Source organism: Zalophus californianus, chromosome 15 (assembly GCF_009762305.2).
Source record: "Zalophus californianus isolate mZalCal1 chromosome 15, mZalCal1.pri.v2, whole genome shotgun sequence".
NCBI lineage: Eukaryota > Metazoa > Chordata > Mammalia > Carnivora > Otariidae > Zalophus > Zalophus californianus.
This window is the reverse complement of record NC_045609.1, coordinates 54,914,172-54,937,963: the sequence shown is the minus strand read 5'-3', so window position 1 is coordinate 54,937,963 and position 23,792 is coordinate 54,914,172. Positions and strand designations below refer to the sequence as shown.

The 23,792-nt window shown below is 42.9% G+C and overlaps 1 protein-coding gene across 3 annotated transcripts in view; it reads right to left on the bottom strand.

Moving 5' to 3' along the window:
* The window catches only part of PLCE1 (phospholipase C epsilon 1), a 338,579-nt gene that overhangs the window by 97,854 nt on the left and 216,933 nt on the right, over nucleotides 1–23,792 (bottom strand). For all 3 annotated transcript variants that reach the window (XM_035724225.1, XM_027595213.1, XM_027595222.1), the window contains 3 exons: nucleotides 14,665–14,810; nucleotides 9,808–10,066; nucleotides 7,758–7,963 (listed from right to left, as the gene is read on the bottom strand). In XM_035724225.1, the coding sequence (XP_035580118.1) occupies nucleotides 7,758–7,963; nucleotides 9,808–10,066; nucleotides 14,665–14,810 (611 nt within the window). The remainder of the gene's footprint in view (nucleotides 1–7,757; nucleotides 7,964–9,807; nucleotides 10,067–14,664; nucleotides 14,811–23,792) is intronic.

The window sequence follows — 23,792 nt, the reverse complement described above, 5'->3', positions numbered from 1 at the left end:
TGGTTGGAATAGGGTCCCCTACTCCTCTACCATCTTTTCCCCCTCCTCTAGTTCTTGAATCTTTCAAAGATATTAGCTCACCTTCATGGCATAAACTGTAGGCAGTTGACTGAGATGATGCAGCTGTTAAGTGGAGGAAAGGAATCTGCTCCAAAGTCCACACCCCATATATATCTCACAGCTTCTTTCTTTATAGAGAAAAGTCACCCTTACAAGTTCTAGGCAGTTTTACCCTGAAGATCTCCGCGTCAAGTATATCCACTGCAAGCATTCCCTCGCATAACTAACTGTCCAAAGGACATATCTTAAGCAAGACACACAAGAATCCATACTGTATGGTTACATTTGTGTAAATGTAAATTTCAAAACCAGGCAAAACTATACTATATTATTTAGAAATGCATAATAGTGGTATAATTATAAAGAAAAGCAGGAAGTGGTATTGTCAAATTCACTACTATGGGGGAAAGGTGGTAACAAAATTGAGAAAGGAAACAAACAGTTTATGGGTGCTGGCAATGTTTTCACTCTAAGGGGTAGTTATGTATGTATTCACTTGATAATTATCCAAATACGTTAGTTTTTAAAAACTTTTAACTTTAGAATACTTCTAGATTTGTGGAGAAATTTCAAAGACAGTAGAACCTACATTCAGTTTTCCCTGTTATTAGCATCTTACATTGGGATGGTATATTTGACACAATCATAAACCAATAGTGATAAATTATTAATTGAAGTTCATACTCTAGAGAGTTCCTTAGTTGACTTTTTTTTTTTGTTTTGTTTTGTTTTTTAACCTATGTCTTTTTCTTTTCCAGGATTCCATCCAGGATACCATATTACATTTAGTTGTCATATTTCTATAAGTCTTCTCTTAGATATGACAATTTCTCACACTTCCCTTGTTTTTAATGATCTTGACTGTTCTCAGGAGCACTGGTTAGGTATTTTATAGAATGCCCCTCAATTAGAACTTGCCTGATATTTTTCTCACAATTAGACTGGGGCTATAGGTTCTGGGGAGGAAGTCCACAGAGGTAAAGTGTCATTTTCATAATATCATTAGTCATGGAACATACCATTAACATGACTTATCCCTGGTGATATTGATCTGGCTGAGGTAGTGCTGGTCGTGTCCCACTATAAAGTTATTCTTTTTTTAAAAACTCCTTTCCATACTGTCCTCTTTGGAAAATCCCCATGTACATTTAAGGTGTAGGGAGTTATTTTCTATCTCCTAGAGGGTGGAGTATCTATATAAGTTATTTGGAATTCTTCTGCATAGGAGATTTGTTTCTTCTCCCCCATTTGTTTGTTTATCACTTACGCATATGGACTCATAGATATTTATTTAATACTTTGGTTTATAATCTAATACAACTTTATTTTGTAGCTCAAATTGTTCCAGCTTTGGCCATTGGAAACTCTTTCAGTTGGCTTGTGTTCCTTTGACATTTCATGTAATTAATTAATTAATTGATTGATTTTTAAGTAGGCTCCATGCCCAATATGGAGCCCAACACAGGGCTTGAACTCATGACCCTGAGATCAGGACCTGAGGTGAGATCAAGAGTCAGGCACTTAACCAAATGAGCCCCTGCCCCCTAATGCACTTTTCTCAATGTTATATTTAACAATAAAAAGTAAAGAAGCAAAAAGAAAATCCTTTGTGTCTAGCCTAGCTTCATTCCTCTGAAATTGCAGTCAGGAAAATTCAAAAACCAATACTTATGTCCTCTTCTATAATACTTATGTCTAACATTTAGCCTGGTGGTTAGGAACATGCCCTGTATAGTCACTCTGGGTTTCATGTTTAGCTCTGCTACCTATTTGCTGTGTGACTTAGTCAGTCACTCAACCTCTCTGAGCCCCACTTTACTTATCTTTAATGGCAAAAAGATAATGCTCATTTCAAGAGAGCAGGTGAAGCTCAACTAAGATAATACTTGTAGAGCACCCGGCACGGTGTCTGGCTCAGTAAAGTACACCACTCTAATTAAATATAGGAAGACCAAGATTTCATCTCTCCTGCTTTCCTTCCCCCCTTCCTTATCCTATGCTAAATTGGCCTAACTATTCCTTTAGAGGGGCTTTCTTTAGGGTCACATCCAAGCCCTTTTATCTTTTTATTTCCTTTCTCTGGGACCATTTCCATATTCTCCATGTCACACTTCTTGTTTTTATTGTTACTTTTTTTTAAGATGAGAAAGAATTCATTTGGTGTCTGTACCCATGAAATACAACCTATGTGAATCTGGACATAGAACTCCTGATTTTAACTTAGCAAAAGAAATGGTGTTTCCCATATTCCATTTAATTTGAGCTCTGAGCTAAATCAAATATTTTTCAGTGAAAAACTACAAGCATTATAAAAGTTGGTGTCTGGGGAGAAAAATTATGAGTCTTTTCTGGAGCTTGTTTCTGCTGCTCAGAGCTGATGTAAGCTGGGAGGGAGAGACACCATCTTTCTGAGCATCAGTTTCTATTTTTGAACACAAGAAGAACGGATGTTAGGTGTTAACAATTCCATTAAAAAGCATTCTTCTCCAGGGGTGTCTGGGTGACTCAGTCGGTTGGGCATCTGACTCTTGGTTTTGGCTCAGATTGTGACCTCAGATTTCGAGCCCCGAGTTCTGCTCCAAGCTAAGCGGGAAGTCTGCTTGAGGATTTTCTCTCTCTCCCTCTTCTTTTGCCCCTCCCCCTACACACACTCTCTCTAAAATAAATAAATAAATCTAAAAAAAAAAAAAAAAAAGCATTCGCATTCTTCCCAGGACTAATGCCCAAGATAAAAGTGACAATTGTTGGTAATGAAATAAGTTCAATTCAAGAAGGAAACTAGTAGCTTTGTCTCTTAGATCATATGATGAATGTTACGCACTTCCGTGCCTGATTCTTTCAGGAGACAAGTCTCTGTGGGTTTACAAGAAGGAGTAAGGTGGCACTTAAAGGGTTACTTAGGAACCAAATAACATCATCAAAGATCAAAGATGTGGCTTACCAGAAAGGAAACTACCTTGTCAAACTTAGGTCATATGACTCAAGAGGAGGACCGAGGAGTGAAAGAGAAGGAGATCTTGTATGCCACCCCCCTGAAGAAGTTCTGCAGCTTTGGGCAGTGAGAAACCATAAATTAACAGATAAATATTTTTCTCATGTTCCCTGACGAAAATCTTATATGAGGGGATAAGTGGGCTATTAATCAATCTGGTTATGTATTTTCTTAGTAACTGTTCATTACTTCCTACAAAATTAACATGATTACAGGACCATGATTCATCATGCTTCCGAGCCAGCCTGCCTGAGGTTAAATCCTGGCCCTGGGAGGTGTAAGATCCTGGGTCAAATGGAACTGTTGTGAGGATTATATAGTTTAATATATGTAAAGTATTTAGGACAGTGTTTATTCAAAAGTAGGCTCTCAATAAATCATGGCATGTTAAATATTACTGATATTATTGTCATCTGGATTATATTCGCAAAGTCAATATTCTAGAACGTAGCCCACCCAAACATTGCTTCACTGTGGAAATGGTGTCCAAGTTTCAAGTTGGGATTCAAGTGATAAACTACCTTCAGCTGAATGTTCTGCAGACAGGGGGAAAATGGCTTTCTTTTTTGCAGGTCAGAGACATTGGACTGGTGGTGCGTACTGGCCATAGAGACGGGAAAGAGAGAGAATGGGAGGGTCCCAGCTACCCCAGGAAAGCCACGGGTGGTGTGGGGAGACATCATGTTAAGGTCTGGGATGGGCTGAAGCATCAGCTTCATCTAAAGGATGTTATGAGGTGAGCGTTTGTAAGACTGGGACTGGTCTGTCACCATCCTCTGTGGAAAATAATTGGTTTCCTGTCATTTTATTTTGTGCCTGCATGTTGTGTGTGTGTGTGTCTGTGTGTGTGTGTGTGTGTGTGTGTGTGTGTAATCCCGGTAAATATGATTTTTTTTTCTCAGATACTGTACTTCCTTCTGCTTAGTTTCCTTATTTTCTATCCCTGTGGGATTGGATAATCTTCCAGGCGAGTCTCAAGGAGATTGTTGGAGTAGGAAGGCACAGAATTTGGCTCTCTCCAGTAAGGAAGGAGAGTGTGACTGAGGGGTGGTCCTAAAATGGGGACTGCTGCCCAGTGCCCACATTTGAGCGCTCAGGCCCCCAGATGCCTTGGCTTGGCACTGAAGGGTGTGACGGCAGCCACTAACTACAAGAGCCCCATTTATGTGGCTTTTACAATGTAAAATTGCTTATCTCACGTCATCCTTACAACAACTCTATAAAGCATTATGGCCATTCCCATTTTACAGATGACAAAACTGCAGCTTAGTGAGATTAAGTCACTACCCAGGTGACATAAATAGAGTGCTGGCAATGTGTCCACAAAGTTTGAGCTTGTAATCATCTCAGGCAGCCTCCTTTCTAAGGTCTGAACTCGTTATCTACTTATATCCAATTTCTCCAAATGTGCAAACCCTTCTTAAGTCATAGCATCTTAAAGAGGGACAACAATATTAAGAACTTGCAGCTCCTATATGACCACATACTCTTTTCTATATACCTTTTTTTTTTAAAAAAGATTTTATTTATTTATTTGACAGAGAGAGACACAGCGAGAGAGGGAACACAAGCAGGGCGAGTGGGAGAAGGAGAAGCAGGCTTCCCGCGGAGCAGGGAGCCTGACTCAGGGCTTGGTCCCAGGACCCCGGGATCACAACCTGAGCCAAAGGCAGATGCTTAACCGACTGAGCCACCCAGGTGCCCCTCTACACATATTAATATTCTGAATTTCCATTTCCCTACAGTGGGGCTTTATGTGTCTCTTATGCCTCCGTGACTCATACGTACTCACACAGGCTAAGCTATTTAGTCTCCGTGCTGGTAAGTTTAAAAAGTCATTATTAATGAGCTTTATAGGTTGTACAAAATGTTAACTGGAGTGTTTTTAGAATTCAGATGTTCCTAATCTACAGGAACTAGAAATAAAAAGAAGCTGAGGGTTAGCCCCTCTACAGTGACAAGAAATGCCTTGAACACCGTAGGAGAAAAGCCCGTGTCCTGCCCTGAACACATCGTCAGGCTTTGCCCCAGCTCGATAGGCATCACGCAGGCAAGTGATTTCACCTCTCTGGGCACCACTTCTTCATCTGTCCGGGGGAGTTGGAGGGGTTGACCTAACAATCCCACTGACACTTTGAGATTCTCTCAACCCTATTCCTTTTCTGCTGAGGACTTGAACTCTTTAGGTTTCTGTGAATGCTTCAAATGGGTTTTCTGGCAGGAGTAGTGAGAGATTTGAGACAAACTGGAAGAGAACCCTGCAGGCTGGGTGAAGCAAAGACCATGAGATTGTCATTTCTTTCTTTGATGTAACTTTCACTGAGTAGGCAGCTGCCACAGGAACGGGGCTGAAGGTTATTGGTTATCGAGTCTTTGTTTCAGCCAAATCAACAATAAAGCATGGTTCCTATGGGTCTTGGGATCTGGAAATCCCTTTGCTACACACAACCCTGTGCTGGAAATGATAACATGGGGCTCTGTTCAGAAATGGATTCCCAAATCCTGGCAGGTGGTCCCAGAAACAGTGCTTGCTGATCTGGTTTCAGTGAATGCTATTAAACATCCCTACCCCCATCTTTTGTGTTCAGTGGTTCTTTTCAGAGGAGCAGTCACTTGGGGTAAAAACAAAAACACAAAACAAAACAAAACAAAAAACTATTACGGGTACTGAGGGACATAGCTTTTAATGTGATTTCAATATGGCTTCACGGATATTTGCATTTTTGTGTTTTTTCCCCCTTCTAAGACTACTTAAGATGGGAAGTGGAAGAGCAATATTCTTGGGATGATGATTAGAAAGGGGACAAGGGAATGAGTAGAAAATTGGAAACAAAACTTTCAGGAGCAGTGATGGGATGAAGTATCACTTGAAGGAACTCCAGCACCCCACCCACACCCCAAAAAAAGATGTTAAGGGAAACTCAGAGGCTAGGCCTCTAAGACTCAATCAAAGGCAGTATTCCTAAAAGTACTTTAGAAAGGTTGACACCTTTAAGTAACACCACCACCCCAACACAGCCCCAAGAGAAGGTTGTTATAAAGAAGAGCCATACGAAATTCATTATTTGAACTCCTGAGGGGTGATGCGTCTCTTCTAGCAGGATTTAACAAAGGAATTCAGTCATCTCAGTATGAGGAAAAGGCATGCTTCTTCTCTAAATCATCTGTCTGATTTTTCTTACCAATACTGTGAAACTTATCATGGATCAGATCCTCTCTCTCCTTTAGTCACTAAGAATTCCCAGAACAAAATTTAGTCACTGTAAGTGATACTATACACTTCAGTATGTTTTACTTTTTCCTCTCCTGTTTCCCTTTTCTCTTAATATCCTCAATTATTTATATTTATTCTTATAAGCATCTATGAAATCTTTTGTGGAAGGAGGTAGGTATATACCTACATACCTATAAACATGGAATTGTAGATAGAGGTAGACATAGATTAAGGACGGAAATGGCTATGAGGTGCTTTCTGTGCAGACATGTGTTTATTTGTCGATGGTCCTCTCTGTGTATAGAGATTGCTACTAATGTCAGCCAACAGTTAGTGAGAAAACTTTCAAATAATCTTTGATTTGAGATAATCTTAAAAAAAAAAACCCAAAAACAACTGGTAGAAGCTACTTGTGAGACATTTTTGCTTAAGGGGCAAGACACTGGGGTAAGATTATTCTTTGAGCATCTGGTCCTTTGGAGAAATCTGGAATATAGGTTTACCTCCCTCCGTAACAGCATTAGGGACTCAGACACAAGGCATTCATTTCTTTTGTTCACAACAGATTCTAAGGATCCAGTGCTCCAATTCCACAGAAATTCTTTTCTAAAAACACTGTGCCCTTCCCAGAGACAACCGGGAAAGGCTTTGCAAAACAAACCACCATGTTTCATAAATGTACACAAGTGTGTATGAAGACTCCAAGGCAACTGCAAGGCATGACCCATGAGTACTGACTATAGATAAAATCTTCCTTGGCAACGATGTCAAAGTCGGCAGACCTAATGGTTTTGGATGGCGCTAGAGGATTCCTATAGCTGGACCAGGCTCTGCCATTTGAGTGTGGCCTTGAAGAAGCACAACACATGCTCTGAGACTGCTGATTTCTGAACTTCTCATTTGGTTGTGGGTACGCATGTCTAGATGGGCAGCAATGTCTGTGGATACAAGAGTGGTTGCAGCAACTGAACAATTATAAAGCTACAGATGCCCCCTTGCAGAGCTGTGCTTCTGGAAGTGAGATCTGTGAACCACCTGATTTACAATCACCCAGAAGTCTGGGGGAACTGCTAAAAGCACTGATTTCTGGCCATCACTCTAGCCCTAATAAATCAGTATATTTGATTTAAACATATTTTAATACCCGTCCCTGTGCCCTGCCCAGTGATTAATAAAATCTATCTTTATAGAAGCTATGAAATAGTTCTATTCCTAAAATATAATTTGTTGAATTTTCAGAAGTGACAGGATAGCTCTAATTTGTCCTCTTTAAAGAGATAAAGGTGGCAAGAAGTCAAATTATGAGCAGTAATTCTAGAACAAAGCAACCAATTTAGAAAGGTGAATTCAAATTCAGAATTGGTAAAGTTAGAATAGAAAGCATGGCTTCCTGATGAAGGTGGCGGGTTTTTGTTAGGAGTCCACCTAAAACCAACCTGATGTAGGAGAAAGAAAAAATGAGCATCTCTCTTTTTAAAGTGTAAAACTTACTGCCACCGTGCTTTATCCCTTAAGGAATTTTTCCTAGAGCTGTTGCCTTCACTGGGACTGTCGTCGTCCTCGGCCTCCAGACTTCGGCTGCAGCTCCTGATGATCTGAAAGATGCCGTTGACGGTGGACTCCTTCTCTGAATTCTTTAGGCCATTATGTCCCACTCGTTGTAGGAAATTATCTTGTCCACTGTAATCGGCTACGAACTACAGAAAAACATACCAAGAATTTGTGATTGCAATTTCATGTACTATGTCTAAATAACCTACTTGGGTAGGGAAATAAAATCGCAGTAGTCATAAATAACGGCATTTGCGTCTATTTTATTGAAAGAAAAAGAAAGAGCCTCCAGGAAAAACATTTTTTCGTTTTACCACATGAACTATTAGAATTCATTCTTGTTTCCACTAAGACAACTTTAGTCCCTCTAGGAATCAACACCCCATTTCAAATTTACAACACAAAAAGCAATATTATTTCAAGGTTCCCCAGGGAGAAGATAGCCACTTTACAGAAAACTGGTAGGGTTGTTTTATCCTGGTAGTGAGAATCGAACAAAACCATGACAAAAGTCTATTATTCTATGGAACCAGATAAAATTCCTGGGGCCCAAGGAAAACACTGAGAAAGGATGACGTTTTGCTTTATTTCCCTTATATCCTATAGTAGCACAGAGGCTTCCTGATGGTTTTAAATCTCTCATGGTCTGTGTTCAGGATCAGGAAGTTCTTCCCATTCGACATAAGAGCTCCCACTGTGCCACTGGATGTGGCATTCCCGGCTTCTAAGATATGAGGGAGCCGGTGTGGGTGCAGCTTGGAGGGCTTGCTATAAGCTTTCTCCTCCATTTAGTGCACTTTTATTTTCCTGCATAAGCCAGAGAGATGCAAGCTGGTAGTGGTGCCTGTACCTGCCAGGGGCTCTTTAGTCTCCCTGATAGCAGGTGATGACCTGGTTCCCAGGTGACACGGAAGAGGCTGAAGTTTTAGGAGTTGTCTCATGGCCACTGAGAAGGGTGGGGTTTTTGAGTGTGAGTGTGTGTGTGTGAGGTCAGTAGTGGTGCTCTTGCCAAGTGGAAATGACCCTCGATTTGGGTTTGGAACTGCCAGGTATTGGGAGGGAAGGGGGGAAGGGTGGGGGGATGAGGTCACTGGGTGATGGGCACTGAGGGCACTTCATGTAATGAGCACTGGTTGTTATACGCAACTGATGAATCACTAAACTTTATCTCTGAAACAAACAAACAAAAAAATCTTGGGAAAGTTCTCCCCAATTCAGTCCCTTCTTTCATTTCTAAACACCTTTTTCCAATTTCTCAGTGCCTGTTCTCTCCAATTCCCGATGCCCCGAGTCAAAGTTCACAGGGTCCTCTCCCCTCTCAGAGTCAGGAACAAGAAGTCACAGGCCTGGGAGAGCTGAGGCGGCTGTGATCAGAGCCTGGAGCTTGTCTTTTGAGGAGAGGCCAGCTTCTCCAGCATCTTCCCACAAAAGGGGAAAGCAAGGCAGTACTGACCTCCCGTCATGCTTTATCCCTCTAATTCCAAAAAGTTAGTACTCTCACTTGACTTTTTTTTTTAAGATTTTATTTTATTTGTCAGAGAGAGAGCACAAGCAGAGTGAGTGGCAGGCAGAGGGAGAAGCAGGCTCCCCGCTGAGCAAGGAGCTGATGTGGGACTCGATCCCAGGACCCTGGGATCATGACCTGAGCCAAAGGCAGACGCTTAACCGAATGAGCGTTAAGCATCTGCCAGGCGTACCTCACTTGACTTCTTTTATCCTTGGCATCCAGACATTCCCATCCAATGAGAGAAGAAAACCCCATCATCCCTTAAAAATCAGAAAACAACACCCATTTCCACTTGTACTTAAGCACTGCCCCATTAAAGCTAAGTTAATGAGATTAAGCCCCAAACAGTGCTAGCTGGCATTCTTTTCTCCAGAACTTCCCAGGACCTAAGTGTTACCCAACACAACAGCAACAATGGATAACATAGGCTCAGCAGGCTCTCTCTTCTGGTGACAATGACTCTCAGATTTTGAAAGGCCTCACCTCTAGAGTTTCTTCTTGGGAATTGTACCTCGGGCAAAGCTTCATGAGGCCAGAGGCTCCATCCAGTACTTCACAGAGCTCCTTCAGAAACACCCCACAGAAGGGAACCACCTTACAGCCGGGTATGTGCAGGGCCCGCGTGACCACCTTCCTGTACTCGCAGGAAGATTCGTGCTGAGCCATGGCGTCCTTCAGGCTCCTCATGGTCTCCAGGTCAGACTGGTCCATAAACTGCCACATTTTTAAAACTTTTCTTGACCTATTACAAGTAAATGGTGTTGTTTTTTTTTTTAGATAAAAGGAGAAATAATATCATCCACAGTATATAGCCTAAATTCCATACAATCTATTCTTTTTGACTCAGTTTTCCTTATGTTGTAATATTTATTTAGGACTCATATCTCCACCTACTTCCCCAAATGATGTATTACTTTTAGAAACTGAAACACAAAATTAAGTAGGACAGATACAAATAACACATGTGAAAGGAGTTAATTTTGGAAGGTGGGCCCTGAACCTAGGTTTGAGCTTTTCTGGCAGCTGTAGCCAAGAGGGAAACCTAGTGGGTAATATGGTTTGTACAGATATTTATGGAGGATTGTCTGCAGAAAACATGGTCCATCCACTCCTCTTGATCTTTTAAATGTTATCCTTAGATTAGGCCAGTCCCTCAGTGAAATACATAAACCCTGTTTTGGCCTCTTTTGTACAACTGCTTTTACTAAATCCAGCTTTGACATTAAGCCACTGGCCCATCCTGAGGGACATTATCTTAAAATACTATTTACATAACAGGATGTTAAATGGGACTTTTCCTATGATGAAATTGCTGCTGAGAACAACAGGTGACATTGTACCCCACCTCCTAAATAGAGGCACCAGGTCGTCATAAGGGTACCCAAACTGCTCTGCCATCTGTGGTCTATAACTGTCCATCAGCCCGTGCAGAAGAACTGAATCTAAGCAGTCGGGAAGGGGATATTTCTCTGGATAGAGTTGTCAGAGCGTGGTATGTGAAGCGAGGAGGATCACCCCCAGGGCAGAGGGCTTCACGTGAACTCCATAGAGAGGCTGACCTATGTCCTGAGTTTGTTGATCACAGAACCCGGTGTGTGACTCTTGCCTGGGAAGGTCTAAAGATGACAGGATGCCTAGAACTGTTTGAAGGTTCCAGTGGGCCTGTCTTGCATTTGCAGAGTCTGGGAGTGCAAAGCACTGAGCGTTTCCTGTGAGTTAGGAAGGGACACCGTGAGGTGTAGTTGCACCTGAACTATCTAGAAAGGCCTGCTTGCCGAAGGAGGGGATCCTAGCAGAAAGAGCCTATGAGGGCAGGAAATCCAGAGCTGGATCCTGGGGACTAAGGGGGCCCTGCCCCTTGCCAGCTAATGGTGCAGTGGGAGGTACCTATAGGGCAACAGGTGGGGGAACCGAGGCGGGGTACCTAGGAAGAAACCCTAAGAGCACGTCGTATCCCTCTCTGTGGGAGCACCTAGGCCAGATTACAAGTGTCCCAGTCAAAGAGACCTTTGCTCCCTTCACCCCATCTCCCTCCCTCTTTCTTCTCCCACCCACTTTTTCTGTAGGTACCCTGAGTCGGAGGCAGAAAAGATAAACCCTGTCCTCCCATTCTACTGCAGGTTTCTGAGACTAAGTTGTGAAATGTGGGGAAAGGGTGAAGCTATAAATCAAATGAGATGTTGAAATTTTGATTTATATCAGACTGGATTAAAAAATCACTATATCATATATAAGACATTCAAAGGACATAGAAAAGTACAATATGACAAATGCCCAGGCACCAACCTCTTAGTTTAAAAAATAAAACATTAATAATGTCGTTGAGGCCCCAGTGGTTTCCTCCATGAGCACACACTCCTCCCTCCCTCACTGAAGGGGACCACAACTGTACTTTAGCGTTCTCGTGCCCTTATAATTCTTTATGCTTCCCCAACATACGTATATATCACTAAGCAGCTTGTAGAACTGTCTGTGTGCTCTTAAACTTTATAGAAATGGTGTCACACTGTAGGTACTCAGACAACCTGCTTTTTTCTTGCACAGCTGTATGCTTCTGAGATTTATTCATGCTCATGAGCCTAGGAGAATGAGACAAGCTATTGACCACATCAGTGACTGCGAAAGCTATAGGACGTCCCAAGGTAGACCCAGAGTCGGGAGGAGGAAGAGCCTATCAGGCAGGGTTGAAAGACAGTGATGTCAGAAAAATAAAATTATTTCCGGATCTCACCCCACTGAGTCCAGCTACAACTGATTTCTTACAAGGTGGTGAGAATCCTTTTTGGGGCATGAAATGGAAGTATAAATAAACAAACTGAATATGTGATTCTCATTATTGCATCATCCTTCTTTCCATGGGTAACGGGGTTGTCATGGTACATTTGGGGGCAAAAGACAAATCTCAGCAAGATCAGATCAAATTATTTTTTGTTAGATTGATAATTGACACTATTTTAAAACCTTTATTTCTTTTTATGTTAATAAAGGTACTAGATGTTCATTGTAGAAAATCTGGAAAATACCAAAAATAAAGAAAATCCACCCACAGTGCTCTCATCCACAGACAACATTAGGTATATTTCCTTCCAGTATTTATTCTATTTGTAGATGCCTGGTCTAAATATTTTATAAATGTTGTATAAATATTGCTGAGGTTATTAAGTAAAGACAGCCCTATTCCCAGATATTTTTATGCATTATATATTGCTGGTTTTCCAATGATATTAAACATATTTCATACACATCATTTTTGGTGGCTACATAATATTCCATTGTAAGGATGCATCATATTATTTCCTTCATTTCCCCACCGATGTTCATTTGGGTTATTTATTTTTTTTTAAGATTTTATTTATTTATTTGACAGAGAGATAGAGATAGAGAGAGAGAAGAGAGCCCAAGCTGGGGGAGGGGCAGAGAGAGAGGGAGAAGCAAGCTTCCTGCTGAGCAGAGAGCCCGATGCGGAGCTCGATCCCAGGACCCTGGGATCGTGACCTGAGCTGAAGGCAGACGCTTAACCTACTGAGCCACCCAGGCGCCCCACATTTGGGTTATTTTAAATTGATACCATGATTGAATAAAATATTGTTCTATGTAAATCTTTTTATTCCTAATTGTTTCCTCCAGTGATCCACAGCTCCTGGTGTAGTACAGACCCCATCCACAATCAACGAGTCTTTTGTCTTATGTGCAGTATAATATGTTAGAAGTGACAGTGTGTGATGTCTGAGGCTAGGCCATAAAAGGCACTGCAGCTTTGGCCTTGCTTTCTTGTTGTTCACTTTGGAGCAAACCAACTGCCATGCTGTGAGGACAATGACATCCAGAACAGAAGAAGCGAGGTCTCTAGCCAATAGCCAACACCGGCTTGCCAAACACCGAGGATAAGCATCATTAAAATAGAATTGTTTTATCATATGATCATTCTTTTTTTTTTTTTAAAGAAAAGTAACACAGGTCCTTTGTAGAAAATTTATCACAAAGAGAATCCAATCATCCAAATCATCTCCTGTTCTCTCAGTATTCTTTCTATTTTTTCCTTCTTTTGAGCCACGCCTGATACATTTGTATGACCACTTTAAATGCCAGTGACATTATCGTTTGAGTTTATTCTTAGTTAAGAAAGTTCAAAAGGACAAAAAAAATTTCCAACTCTGAGAATTTTCCTTTCCTCCCCCAACCCAGAATCCCTTTGCAGCGATCTGGAGAATCAGAGAAAAATCTCAATAATGTTATGAAACAAGATCTATTTATAGGGAGAACCCTCATTAGGAAGGTGGATCTGAGACACTAACAAGAGCAGGTTCATTTTCTAGAGCCTTACTGTATGCCAAACATGCGTGCTAAACACTTCGTATACTATCTTACTAAATCCTCTGTGAGGAGGTAGGTGCTTTTTATTATTATCATCCCCATTTTACAGATGAAGAAACTAGGGCTCACTGAGATCAAGTAACTGGCTCAGATCACACAGCTATTCCATGGGGGTGCCAGGATTTGATTCCCTGTTATTCTCACCCAACAACTTATACCCTTCTGCCCCATACCACATTACCTCCCACAAGAGTGAGGGGCAGTTACTTTATGCCAGATAACTAAAGCTGAAAGGGAGTAAGGCAGGAGATTTATTGATAAAATGGTGATCTTATTATTAGCTTAGGGGAGAAAGCATACGAGCAGGATATGAGAGGTTAAGGGCAAGGGCTCTCAAGTCAAGGTTGTCTGCATTCACATCCCAGCCATGCTAGGTGGACTTAACTTCTCCTCACTTTAGTTTCTTTTTTTTGTATGATGTGGGAATAATAATAGTATCGACCAAGAAATTGCTCTGAGAGTTAAAAGATTTAATGCATAGGAGATGCATAGTTCAGTGCTTGACACATAGTAAATGTTCAATGAAAATAACAGCTAACATTACTGAATGCTTGTTATCAGTGTCAGCCATTCCCAGTCGGTGGCTGGGAGCCTACAGTGCTGAGGCAGTTCATCAGGCAGAGCTGGGAAGAGACTGATAACCGTGGGGTTTACAGGGCACAGAGGGCAGGTGGGGGTCGCCGATGGGATTAATGGAGTCGTGCAACCAGGTAATTTTACCCAGTGTGGCCAACAGCATGGGATCAGAGCAGACATAGCTAATTAGGATCGTGACTGGCCACAGGGGCTGAATTCTGCTGCTGTATCTTTGAGGGACAAGGTTTGTGGTGTTAGCAAAGAATAACGTATTTCTCGCAAACAATCACCCACAACCAATTGCCTGGTTTGGATAAATGTGGTTTCCAGGGCAATTAATTCCGTGCCATTTGGCTGGTATCCAGGTAACTGTGTTCCCCACTTCCATACCTGAGGCCAGCCAAGAACTCCATGACAGCATTGTAGTTGCCCATGTTCCAGCAGCATTTGGCCACGTGCACCAAATAGGAGAAGACTTCTCGCTTCTCCTCCATGGAGCCCGCCGTGAGGATCAGCCACGTCACCCAGGAGCTCACCTGGAAAATGCAGAGAGGGGCATCCACTGAACCCAGGTCCTGCAAACTCGATGAATATTTTTTTCACAGGAAAACCCTTTTTCTTTTTTTAAATCAATTTAGTATTAGGAAATGAAGGCCCCAGCTGAGGGATCTGAAGTGAAGCTCTAGGCTCCATCACTGCTTTGCTATGGGATTCTGGGAAAGTCACTTAACCTCTCCATATTCTTCATCTTCCATCTTTAAAATAAGGAGGCAGAAAACTATGGAAAGAACCACCAACAGATGAATGGATGAAGAAGATGTGGTGTATATACACAATGGAATATTATGCAGCCATCAAAAATGAAATCTTGCCATTTGCAACGACGTTGATGGAACTAGAGGGTATTATGCTAAGCAAAATAAGTCAATCAGAGAAAGACAAGTATCATATGATCTCACTGATATGAGGAATTTGAGAAATAAGACAGAGGATCATAGGGGAAGGGAGGAAAAAATGAAACAAGATGAAACCAGAAAGGGAGACAAACCATAAGAGACTCTTAATCTCAGGAAACAAACTGAGGGTTGCTGGAGTGGAGGGGGGTGGGAGGGATGGGGTGGCTGGGTGATGGACATTGGGGAGGGTATGTGCTATGGTGAGCGCTGTGAATTGTGCAAGACTGATGAATCACAGACCTGTACCTCTGAAACAAATAATATATGAATTTTAATTAAAAAAAAGTCAAAAAAAAGAAAAAGAAAATATGGAGGCAGAAACATAATTCATAAACTCCCTCTTGATCTATAAAATTCCATGGGACTATAAGAAAATAAGGCCTAAGGATAATATTGTTTTAAAAATACATTTAAATACAGTTGACTGATGGACAGCAAGATTAATAATGACCCGCTACTAAGCCCCCCTTTCTGATATGCAGCCTCAAAATCCTCTGCTTAATCTCTAAGGTTATTTTGCTGCTATCTATACTTTGGTGCTGGGACACTAGTGTTCATTTAAGTCACTTGCTCCATCCTGGCTAATGTCTGGGCTGATAAACCTAGCTGTTAACAAACCAAAGCCTTGGTCTTGACCTCAAATGGCCCAGGAGCTGCACCGGTTCAGCAACAGTGATGAAACCTGGGGCCAACTCATTTCCCTGGCCTGAGGGAGAGGGAGGCCTGAACTGAGTTCATGGTCGGTTACCCCTGGCAACTGCAGAAAAAACAAGTTTAAGGTCTACGGTAGATTGCACCTCCTGCCCGCCCCCCATTTATAAAATGATAGGAACGAATGGCCTTTAGTGCTGACAGCAATCAGAGAGGCAGTCCAAACCCATTTTTCCAGATTAAGAATCTATGGCTCAAGGGAGAAGTGATTTTCTCAGGTCCCAATTCTTGTTGATGTCAAAATGAGGACTCCCCGACGAACCATGAGAGACGATGGACTCTGAAAAACAAACTGAGGGTTCTAGAGGGGAGGGAGGGTGGGGGGATGGGTTAGCCTGGTGATGAGTATTAAAGAGGGCACGTTCTGCGTGGAGCACTGGGTGTTATGCACAAACAATGAATCATGGAACACTATATCAAAAACTAATGATGTAATGTATGGTGATTAACATAACAATAAAACATTTAAAGAAAAAAAATGAGGACTCCCCGTGGGGTGCTCTTTTATCGGATGAGGGGTGACAGTTTCTTTTAAACTTGTCACTGATTAGGTTTTTCTAAGCACTCGGTTAAGAGCAGCACCTCTGAACACAGAGTTGGAATAAAAGGAGAAGATGCCAAGAAGAGTCCCAAAATATGATGAAAGCAATGAAAAAAGTAAAACAGAAGAGACAGGTGCTGAACACCCTTTTTCTTTCCCTACACAGAAACAACAGGGAAACAGTGGCAACAGGGACCTTCAGTGATAAGACAGGGTCACCCTGTGGTACCAGCCAGCAGTGCTGACACGCATGTGATGGACCACCTGCCACCCTGAGGCCAGCCCCAGCCCAGGGGGCTCCCAGCATGCACCTCTGCTCTCTACCTGCTCTGGACTTTGTGCAACATCAGGAGAACAGATCTGGAATCAGACTCCTAGGACCAGCCTCAGTCCAGATCATCCTGCAAGGAATTCAGAGCCTCTTGGGAAGAAGATAACCTAAGATAACCATTTGTTCTGATCTCCTGGGGCTGTTTTGAGCACCCTGGCACCTTCTGGGATTCCTAGAGTCAACCCCTCTCCTGCAGCTATGACCAATCCCTTGCTCACTGTCTCCATGCCTTGTCCCCTCATCACCTGGTTACCCAGTTAAAAGTCACCCTGTGAGACTCTGGCTCTCTAGAACAAGAAACTGTTTTGTCAATAAAGATTGAGTGTCATTGGTGCTTGGTACATTTCTTCCTTCCGTGTGATTTGCTTTTGATGAGACCTATCCTGCTGTGGGAAGCTGTGAGCAAACACTTAGAATCATAAAATTACTTACTCTTTGAGCTAGAAACTCAAACCCATCTCCTTACAAATAAAAATGAATCCCCAAAAGTTAAAATGGTTCCCCAGACACCCAATGCATTAATTCTTTGGACCTCATAGAAAGAATGTATTCTTTCTATGGCTTTAGCTCTTTTTTTTTTTTTTAATTGGAAACTGATTGCAAATCAGTGGCTCTGGAAAGTCACAGCTCTTTCAGGCTATTGTGGTACACTGTGAGGACTCACTAGTCTAGTGGCCTGAAAGGGTTAATTCATTTTCCCTTAGAGAGACTGCTTCATGAGCAGGCGCAGACTACCACGTGGTTTGTGCCTCAGTCCTGATCATGCATCCAGATTTATTTCCTATCGGTCAAATCATTTTCCATATACTTTCCCACAATGCTAGGAAAAAAATAGCGATACGATATTTCACATGGAAACCTAATTTAAACCAGCCGTTCCATCTCTGCGTGTGAGTCCCCAGGGCCTGCTGTTGGGATTATGTAAGCCCTGTTATCATAAACACACACACACACACACACACACACACACACACACACACACACACACACACACCATCTGCTTACAGACATCAGGGATAATTCTTATTGTGGCCTAATGTATTCATAAGTTCATGGGCATTAAGTGATGAGAGTTTCATCACTAATTATGAAAAATAAATGTCACCAAAAACCCCACAAGGATTTGGAAACGACTGAAAAATGTTGCCCCAAAGCATAAATGGTGGTCGTATTTACTAAGTGAAAGACAGGATGTGTTGCCAATCTAGAAAGAATTTCAGGACACTGAATTCACACAGAAAAACACAAAAATCACACACATAGAAAGTACTACAACTCAAGCATAGGGAACATGTTAAATGATTATTTTGCCTTATTTGAATGGTCAGCACAGAACAAAGACAGAATCTGGCCCCCAGCCCAGTTCTGTAAGAGTTCCTCCGGAGGCTCTGTGCTCCCCCTGAGGGCCCGACCCAGGTTCATGCCTACAACTTCTCCACAAGTGCTCCTCTCCTGATGTGTCTTTTCTTCCACTCTTGCCTTTGTCAGAACTCTTAGGCCTAGCCAAACCGAACAGCTTGCTCTCCTCACATCAAACACCTTGTTGGCATCACACAAGCTCAGTTTGGAAGGAATGTTCTTGCTCAATTCATAATTACCTTTCCCTGGCCCGCCATGTCCTGCCCGTGTCCTTTGTAAAGCCAAATCCTTACATTTGCCACCAGGCCCCTGTCGGTTCTCCAACCTCCCCCCTACCTATGCTTTTAGGAAGATGACCAGGGCCTTTTCTCATTTCAGGGGTCTTCTACGGGAAGGCTTCCCCCAACTCCTGACTTTGATTTAGCTAACCCCTACTTATCCTTTAGGCAAAACTTCCCTCAGACTCTGCCATCAGGATCCTTGCCCTGGGCCCCATGCTTTAGAAGGCCCATGTTGGGGTGGAGGGAAGTGTCTGCCCAGTGGCTGTGTACCCAGTTCCAGATCACTCATCCCTGTAGACCCAGGACCCTCAAATCCCCCATCCAAACAGCTCAAGCCCACTTCTGGCATCAGTCCTCCTGTGGGTAGACCATGACACTAGGCCTGAAGGCTGGCTGGGGGGTAGGGGCGTGTGTTGTGTGGATGCAGTTTGAACTTGAGGTCTGAGGTATCCACATACAGGTATACACAAGCCAACATGGAAAGAGAAGGTGAGCAGGTCACAGGCTGGGGCCTTCTTTGTACTTCCTCCTGACTCCCCTAAACTTAGAGGCAGGGCTGCCTTTAGGAATCCGATGAAAAGCATCACTTTCTTGAGGAGGCCTGCTCTGTGATGCCCCTGGTCTCCCTGACCCCAGACCCCCTACACAATCAGCACCGTGTTCCTCAAGAGTGCGCACCAGTAGCAGTGCCTATGGCAAGCGCTCCATGAGATCTGGTTAAAGAGACAGTGTGACTTCCTCTAGGAAGGCTGTTCTGATGGCTCACCTGGCAACTCACATCCAACTTCTTCCTGTTTCTCCCTGACTTAATGTCAGACTTTGAGACCGAGCTTAGGTCTGCACTGGGATTCTCATTGCTGCAAGGACTTGCATCTGCTTTATTTTTATTTGTGTGTCTGACTCTTTCACATGGGTCTGTTCTGTCTCCACTACTAGATCTTACGTCCTCAAGGACAGAGACCATCTTTCCCACATCTTCAGTGTGGGGGTGCTCGGTGCCTCTGACCACCAGGCAGGCCACCCAGAGTCCCAGGAGGCCACTGGCAGAGAGGATTCTCAGCCTCTAATCAGTCAGGGATTATATTTGGGAAAAGGCCTGAACACTTCCTACTGCTGTTCCCAGGTTCAGAAAGAAGAGACAAACGTCTTCATGCCAAAAAGTTTTTTTTTTAATATGCTGAGTGATTTTCACAGAAAGATGATCCTTTACAGTGGGTATCTGGTCACCCTGCCCGCAAGGGCTGGATTCGAATGGTGAGATCCACAGAAGACAATGAAAACCTGGACAAAGGTGTTTTGAAGTAGCTTATGGGCAGTGGCCAGTGACACCTGCCCTCCATGGAGCTTTCCTAAAACAACCCTTTAGGGGCGCCTGGGTGGCTCAGTCGTTAAGCGTCTGCCTTCGGCTCAGGTCGTGATCCCAGGGTCCTGGGATCGAGCCCCACATCGGGCTCCCTGCTCGGCAGGAAGCCTGCTTCTCCCTCTCCCACTCCCCCTGCTTGTGTTCCCTCTCTCGCTGTGTCTCTCTGTCAAATAAATAAATAAAATCTTAAAAAAAAAAAACAACCCTTGAACTGTGGGCGTGTGGGCATGTACACACATTGTCACACACACACACACACACACACACAAACACACACACACACACCCCTGCTTAGGCAGCACTCTTCAACATGTGCAACACTGGCCTTAGCACCTCTAATGGTTGTAGTAGTAGGGTGTTTGTTCCAATGCAGATTCCAAGGTCTCACCCAGACTCTCTGAGAGCAGGGCCCAGGAATCTGCATTTTTAGATAACTCCCCAGTGATTCTTAGGCACATTTAGGTTGAGAACCGTCCCAGGGGTTCAGTGTCCCTCTCCACACCCCTGGTGCAGTTTTGAGTCAGCTGAAGCATCCTTCCTCTAGTACCAGTCCAATACTACGTATGGATCACCATCTCTGTAACCTACCTGAGCTGGGGCTGTCCCTGTGACCCACATGGAAGCAGGCAGGAACAGAGAGAGGGAGCAGAGAGCACCGTGGAGAACATGGCACCAGGCCGAGTGGACCATGCTCACCCCCGTTTCACCGCTGCCTTGTGCCTGGTCCTGAGGCAGGCCGCCTAACTATCAGCTTCAGTTTCCCCTTCAGTAAAATGGGAACGATAGTATTGACCGCCTAGAAGGATGATGAGGATGAGACTGGAGACTATGCAAAGATGGGAGCATGATGCTCGGTGTGTAGTTACGGCCTCAGTAGCTGTTTACTGCTGGGACTGCTCCTGCCGTGGGGGTGCTGTTATCTGAGTTGTGGAGAAGCTGAATTCCAGGAAGCAGAACACAGAAATCCTGAAGAAAGGAAGCTCTAGGTTCTCTTCCTAACCACAAGGAAGGACATAGGCCAAGGCTGGACCAGGAAGAATCTGATTGCCCTGAGAAGGGTTTGTGTCCTGAGCACAAGCCTTTCCTAGAAGGCTAACTCACCTATTTCCTCCACTCTGAAGGCTCCCCTGACTCCTCATGAGGAATCAAACATCCTTTTGTTCCTATTTAAACCGCCTGGTCCCATAAATAGACATATACACGTACATACTTCATATATGTATATGCGGGTATATTTCTAGTACTTTGTCTGAGACCAATATCCCCCAGCTGTCAGCTCCTTAAACCAGAGGCTGTGACTTATTCACGCCAGGGGCTCAGTGTTGAGGATGCAGAGGCCAGCAAGTTACATGTGCTCAGACATCCCTCTGGACATGAAGTAGCTGCAGGAGAGTCTCTTGAACTCCATGCCCTGCTTGGCATGTTTCCACTGGTGACTTTTGCTTTAGGAGGGACACAGAGGGGAAAAGAGAGGCCCCTAAAGGTGGCTTCTGGAGAAGCCCTAAATACATCTTGGATTATACCCCCTCCCCTTCCCCTCACATTGCATCATAATTGTCTACAGAACGAATCTAAACATTTTTTGGTCTTCAAGCCGGACACCATCTGATCTAAATTTACATCTTCAGCATTAATTCCCATAGCTGCCCACCACTCATTTGTCTGACATTTCAACCCTACTATGCTTTGTATCATTTGCTATTCTCAGCCTATTCCTATCTCTACGCTACTGTCCAGTTTCCTTGGGGTGTGAATACATAGGGCATTTTGTTTGTTTGCTTTGGCTTTCCAATGTCTCTTAGTTGAAATCAGCTTTCTGCATCTCAATCTATACAGAATTCATGGAGCAGCTCCTTCCCTGACTTTAGGCCTGGTGTCAGTGATTTGTTCAAAGTGGGTATATGACCAAGCCAGGCCAACCAGAGTCCTCCTTGACAGAGTCATTCCCTGAAACTATCAGGAAAAGATACACAATCTTTTTGTTGGAATTGTAAACTGTAAAGATACAAGTCAGTTGTCTTTGCCACAATATCAGGAGAGTCTACCTGAGAATGAAGATAACACAAAAGAAAGATGAAGATAGGGGGTGCCTGGGTGGCTCAGTTGGTTGAGTGCCTGAGTCTTGGTTTTGGCTCGGGTCATGATCTCGGGGTCCTGAGACTGAGCCCCATGACAGGCTCTGCGCTCAGTGTGGAGTCTGCTTGTCCCTCTCCCTCCCCCTCTGCCCCATCCCCCACTCATGTGTGTGTGTGCATGTATGTGTATGTGTGCACTCTCTTAAATAAATAAATAAAATCTAAAAAAAAAAAAGACAAAGATAGATTCCTGAGAACCTTAGATTCCTAGATCCAGCCCTACTTGAAGCCCTATGAAGAGTCCATATACATAAACCCCAAAATGCCCTTATTTTGTTTAAGCAGGTTTCAGTTGCTGTTAACTTGTAACTGGTGGGGGGAAGTCTTGACAAATAAATCTGATGACCCTCCTTCTTTTAACAAATACTTATTGAGTACACTGAGTATCTACTATGTCCTGTGTACCATGCTGGACACCAATAAACATGACAGACACGGCACCTGCTCTTGGGAAGGCTGGAGCCTCATGGGGGAAAATAACATAAGCAAGTAATAAAGAGTAGTTATAGTGGATACTATGATTGGGAGGTACAAGGCCAACTTACCCATTTCTATGCTACCATCTTTGGAAGTCCAGTCTTTTTACCATTCTGTGGTCCCCACTCTCTCCCAAAGTACTTTATTCATATCTCTGTAACAGTGCTAATTCTTCCTACAAACAGTTACTCTATGCCTGTGCATTTGCCAGGAACTATATTAGGCATGAGGACAGGAGGGGCTGGAGCAAGTATAAGAAAAGTAAGATAGCATGTTCTGCCTTGCAGTTAAGTCTGTTGTATATATATCCACCTTCTCTAAATTGTCAGCTCCTTGTGGATAGAAACCATAGAGTTCTGGCCGTCCTTCTATTGTTTGCAGGATGTCTCGCCCATGGTTTGCAAAAGATTCTTCAACTAAACGTTCCCTAAATATTCAGAATTCTAAATTTCTTAGAATTGTTTACTGTTCTTTTAAAATGTTTTTTCTTTATTTTGGTTCCATTTAACCGATGGTTCATGCCAATAAAATTACATGTAAATATTTTCAGTGTGAAATCTAGAAGTTTTGACAAGTGTGCAATTCCACATGACATACTTAATTTAAACTACCTTTTTGTACAAAGAATAAATTTATTAAAAGTTTTGAAAATGTTTTGCTGTTCCACTGTGACACCATATTCTTTTTTTTTAAATTGAGGTATAACTGACATATTAGTTTCAGGCAAACAACATGATTCAATATTTGTATATATTACAAAATGATGACTACAATAAGTCTAGTTAACTCCCATCACCATACATAGTTATAAAAATTTTTTCTTTTGATGAGGACTTTTACGATCTACTCTTTCAGCATCTTTCAAATATGCAATACAATATTATTAGCTGTAATCACCATGCTGTACATCACATCCCCATGACTTAATTATTTTGTAATTGGAGGTCTGTATCTTTGGACCCTTCTCACCCATTTTCCCCACCCTGTAACCCGCACCTCTGGCAACCACCAATCTGTTCTCTGTATCTACGAGCTTGGTTTGTTGCTGTTGTTCTTGTTTTAGTTCTACATCTAAGTGAGATCATAGGTATAGTCTTTCCCTGTCTAACTTAGTTTACTCAGCTCCATTCCCTTGGGTCCATCTCTGCTGTCGCAAATGGCAAGATCTCATTCTTTTTTATGGCAACTTACTGTTTTAAAAGCAACGAGAGTGAACATTTTGACTTCAACATGCAGATGCCATTTCTAGTTAAACGGACTGCAGAGAACTGCTGAGTCATGCAGGCTGTGGTATCCTCCGCTCTCTTACCCTACTCAATTGAACAGGTCATTCATTCTGAAACCAATTATTAAAAGGTCTTCAA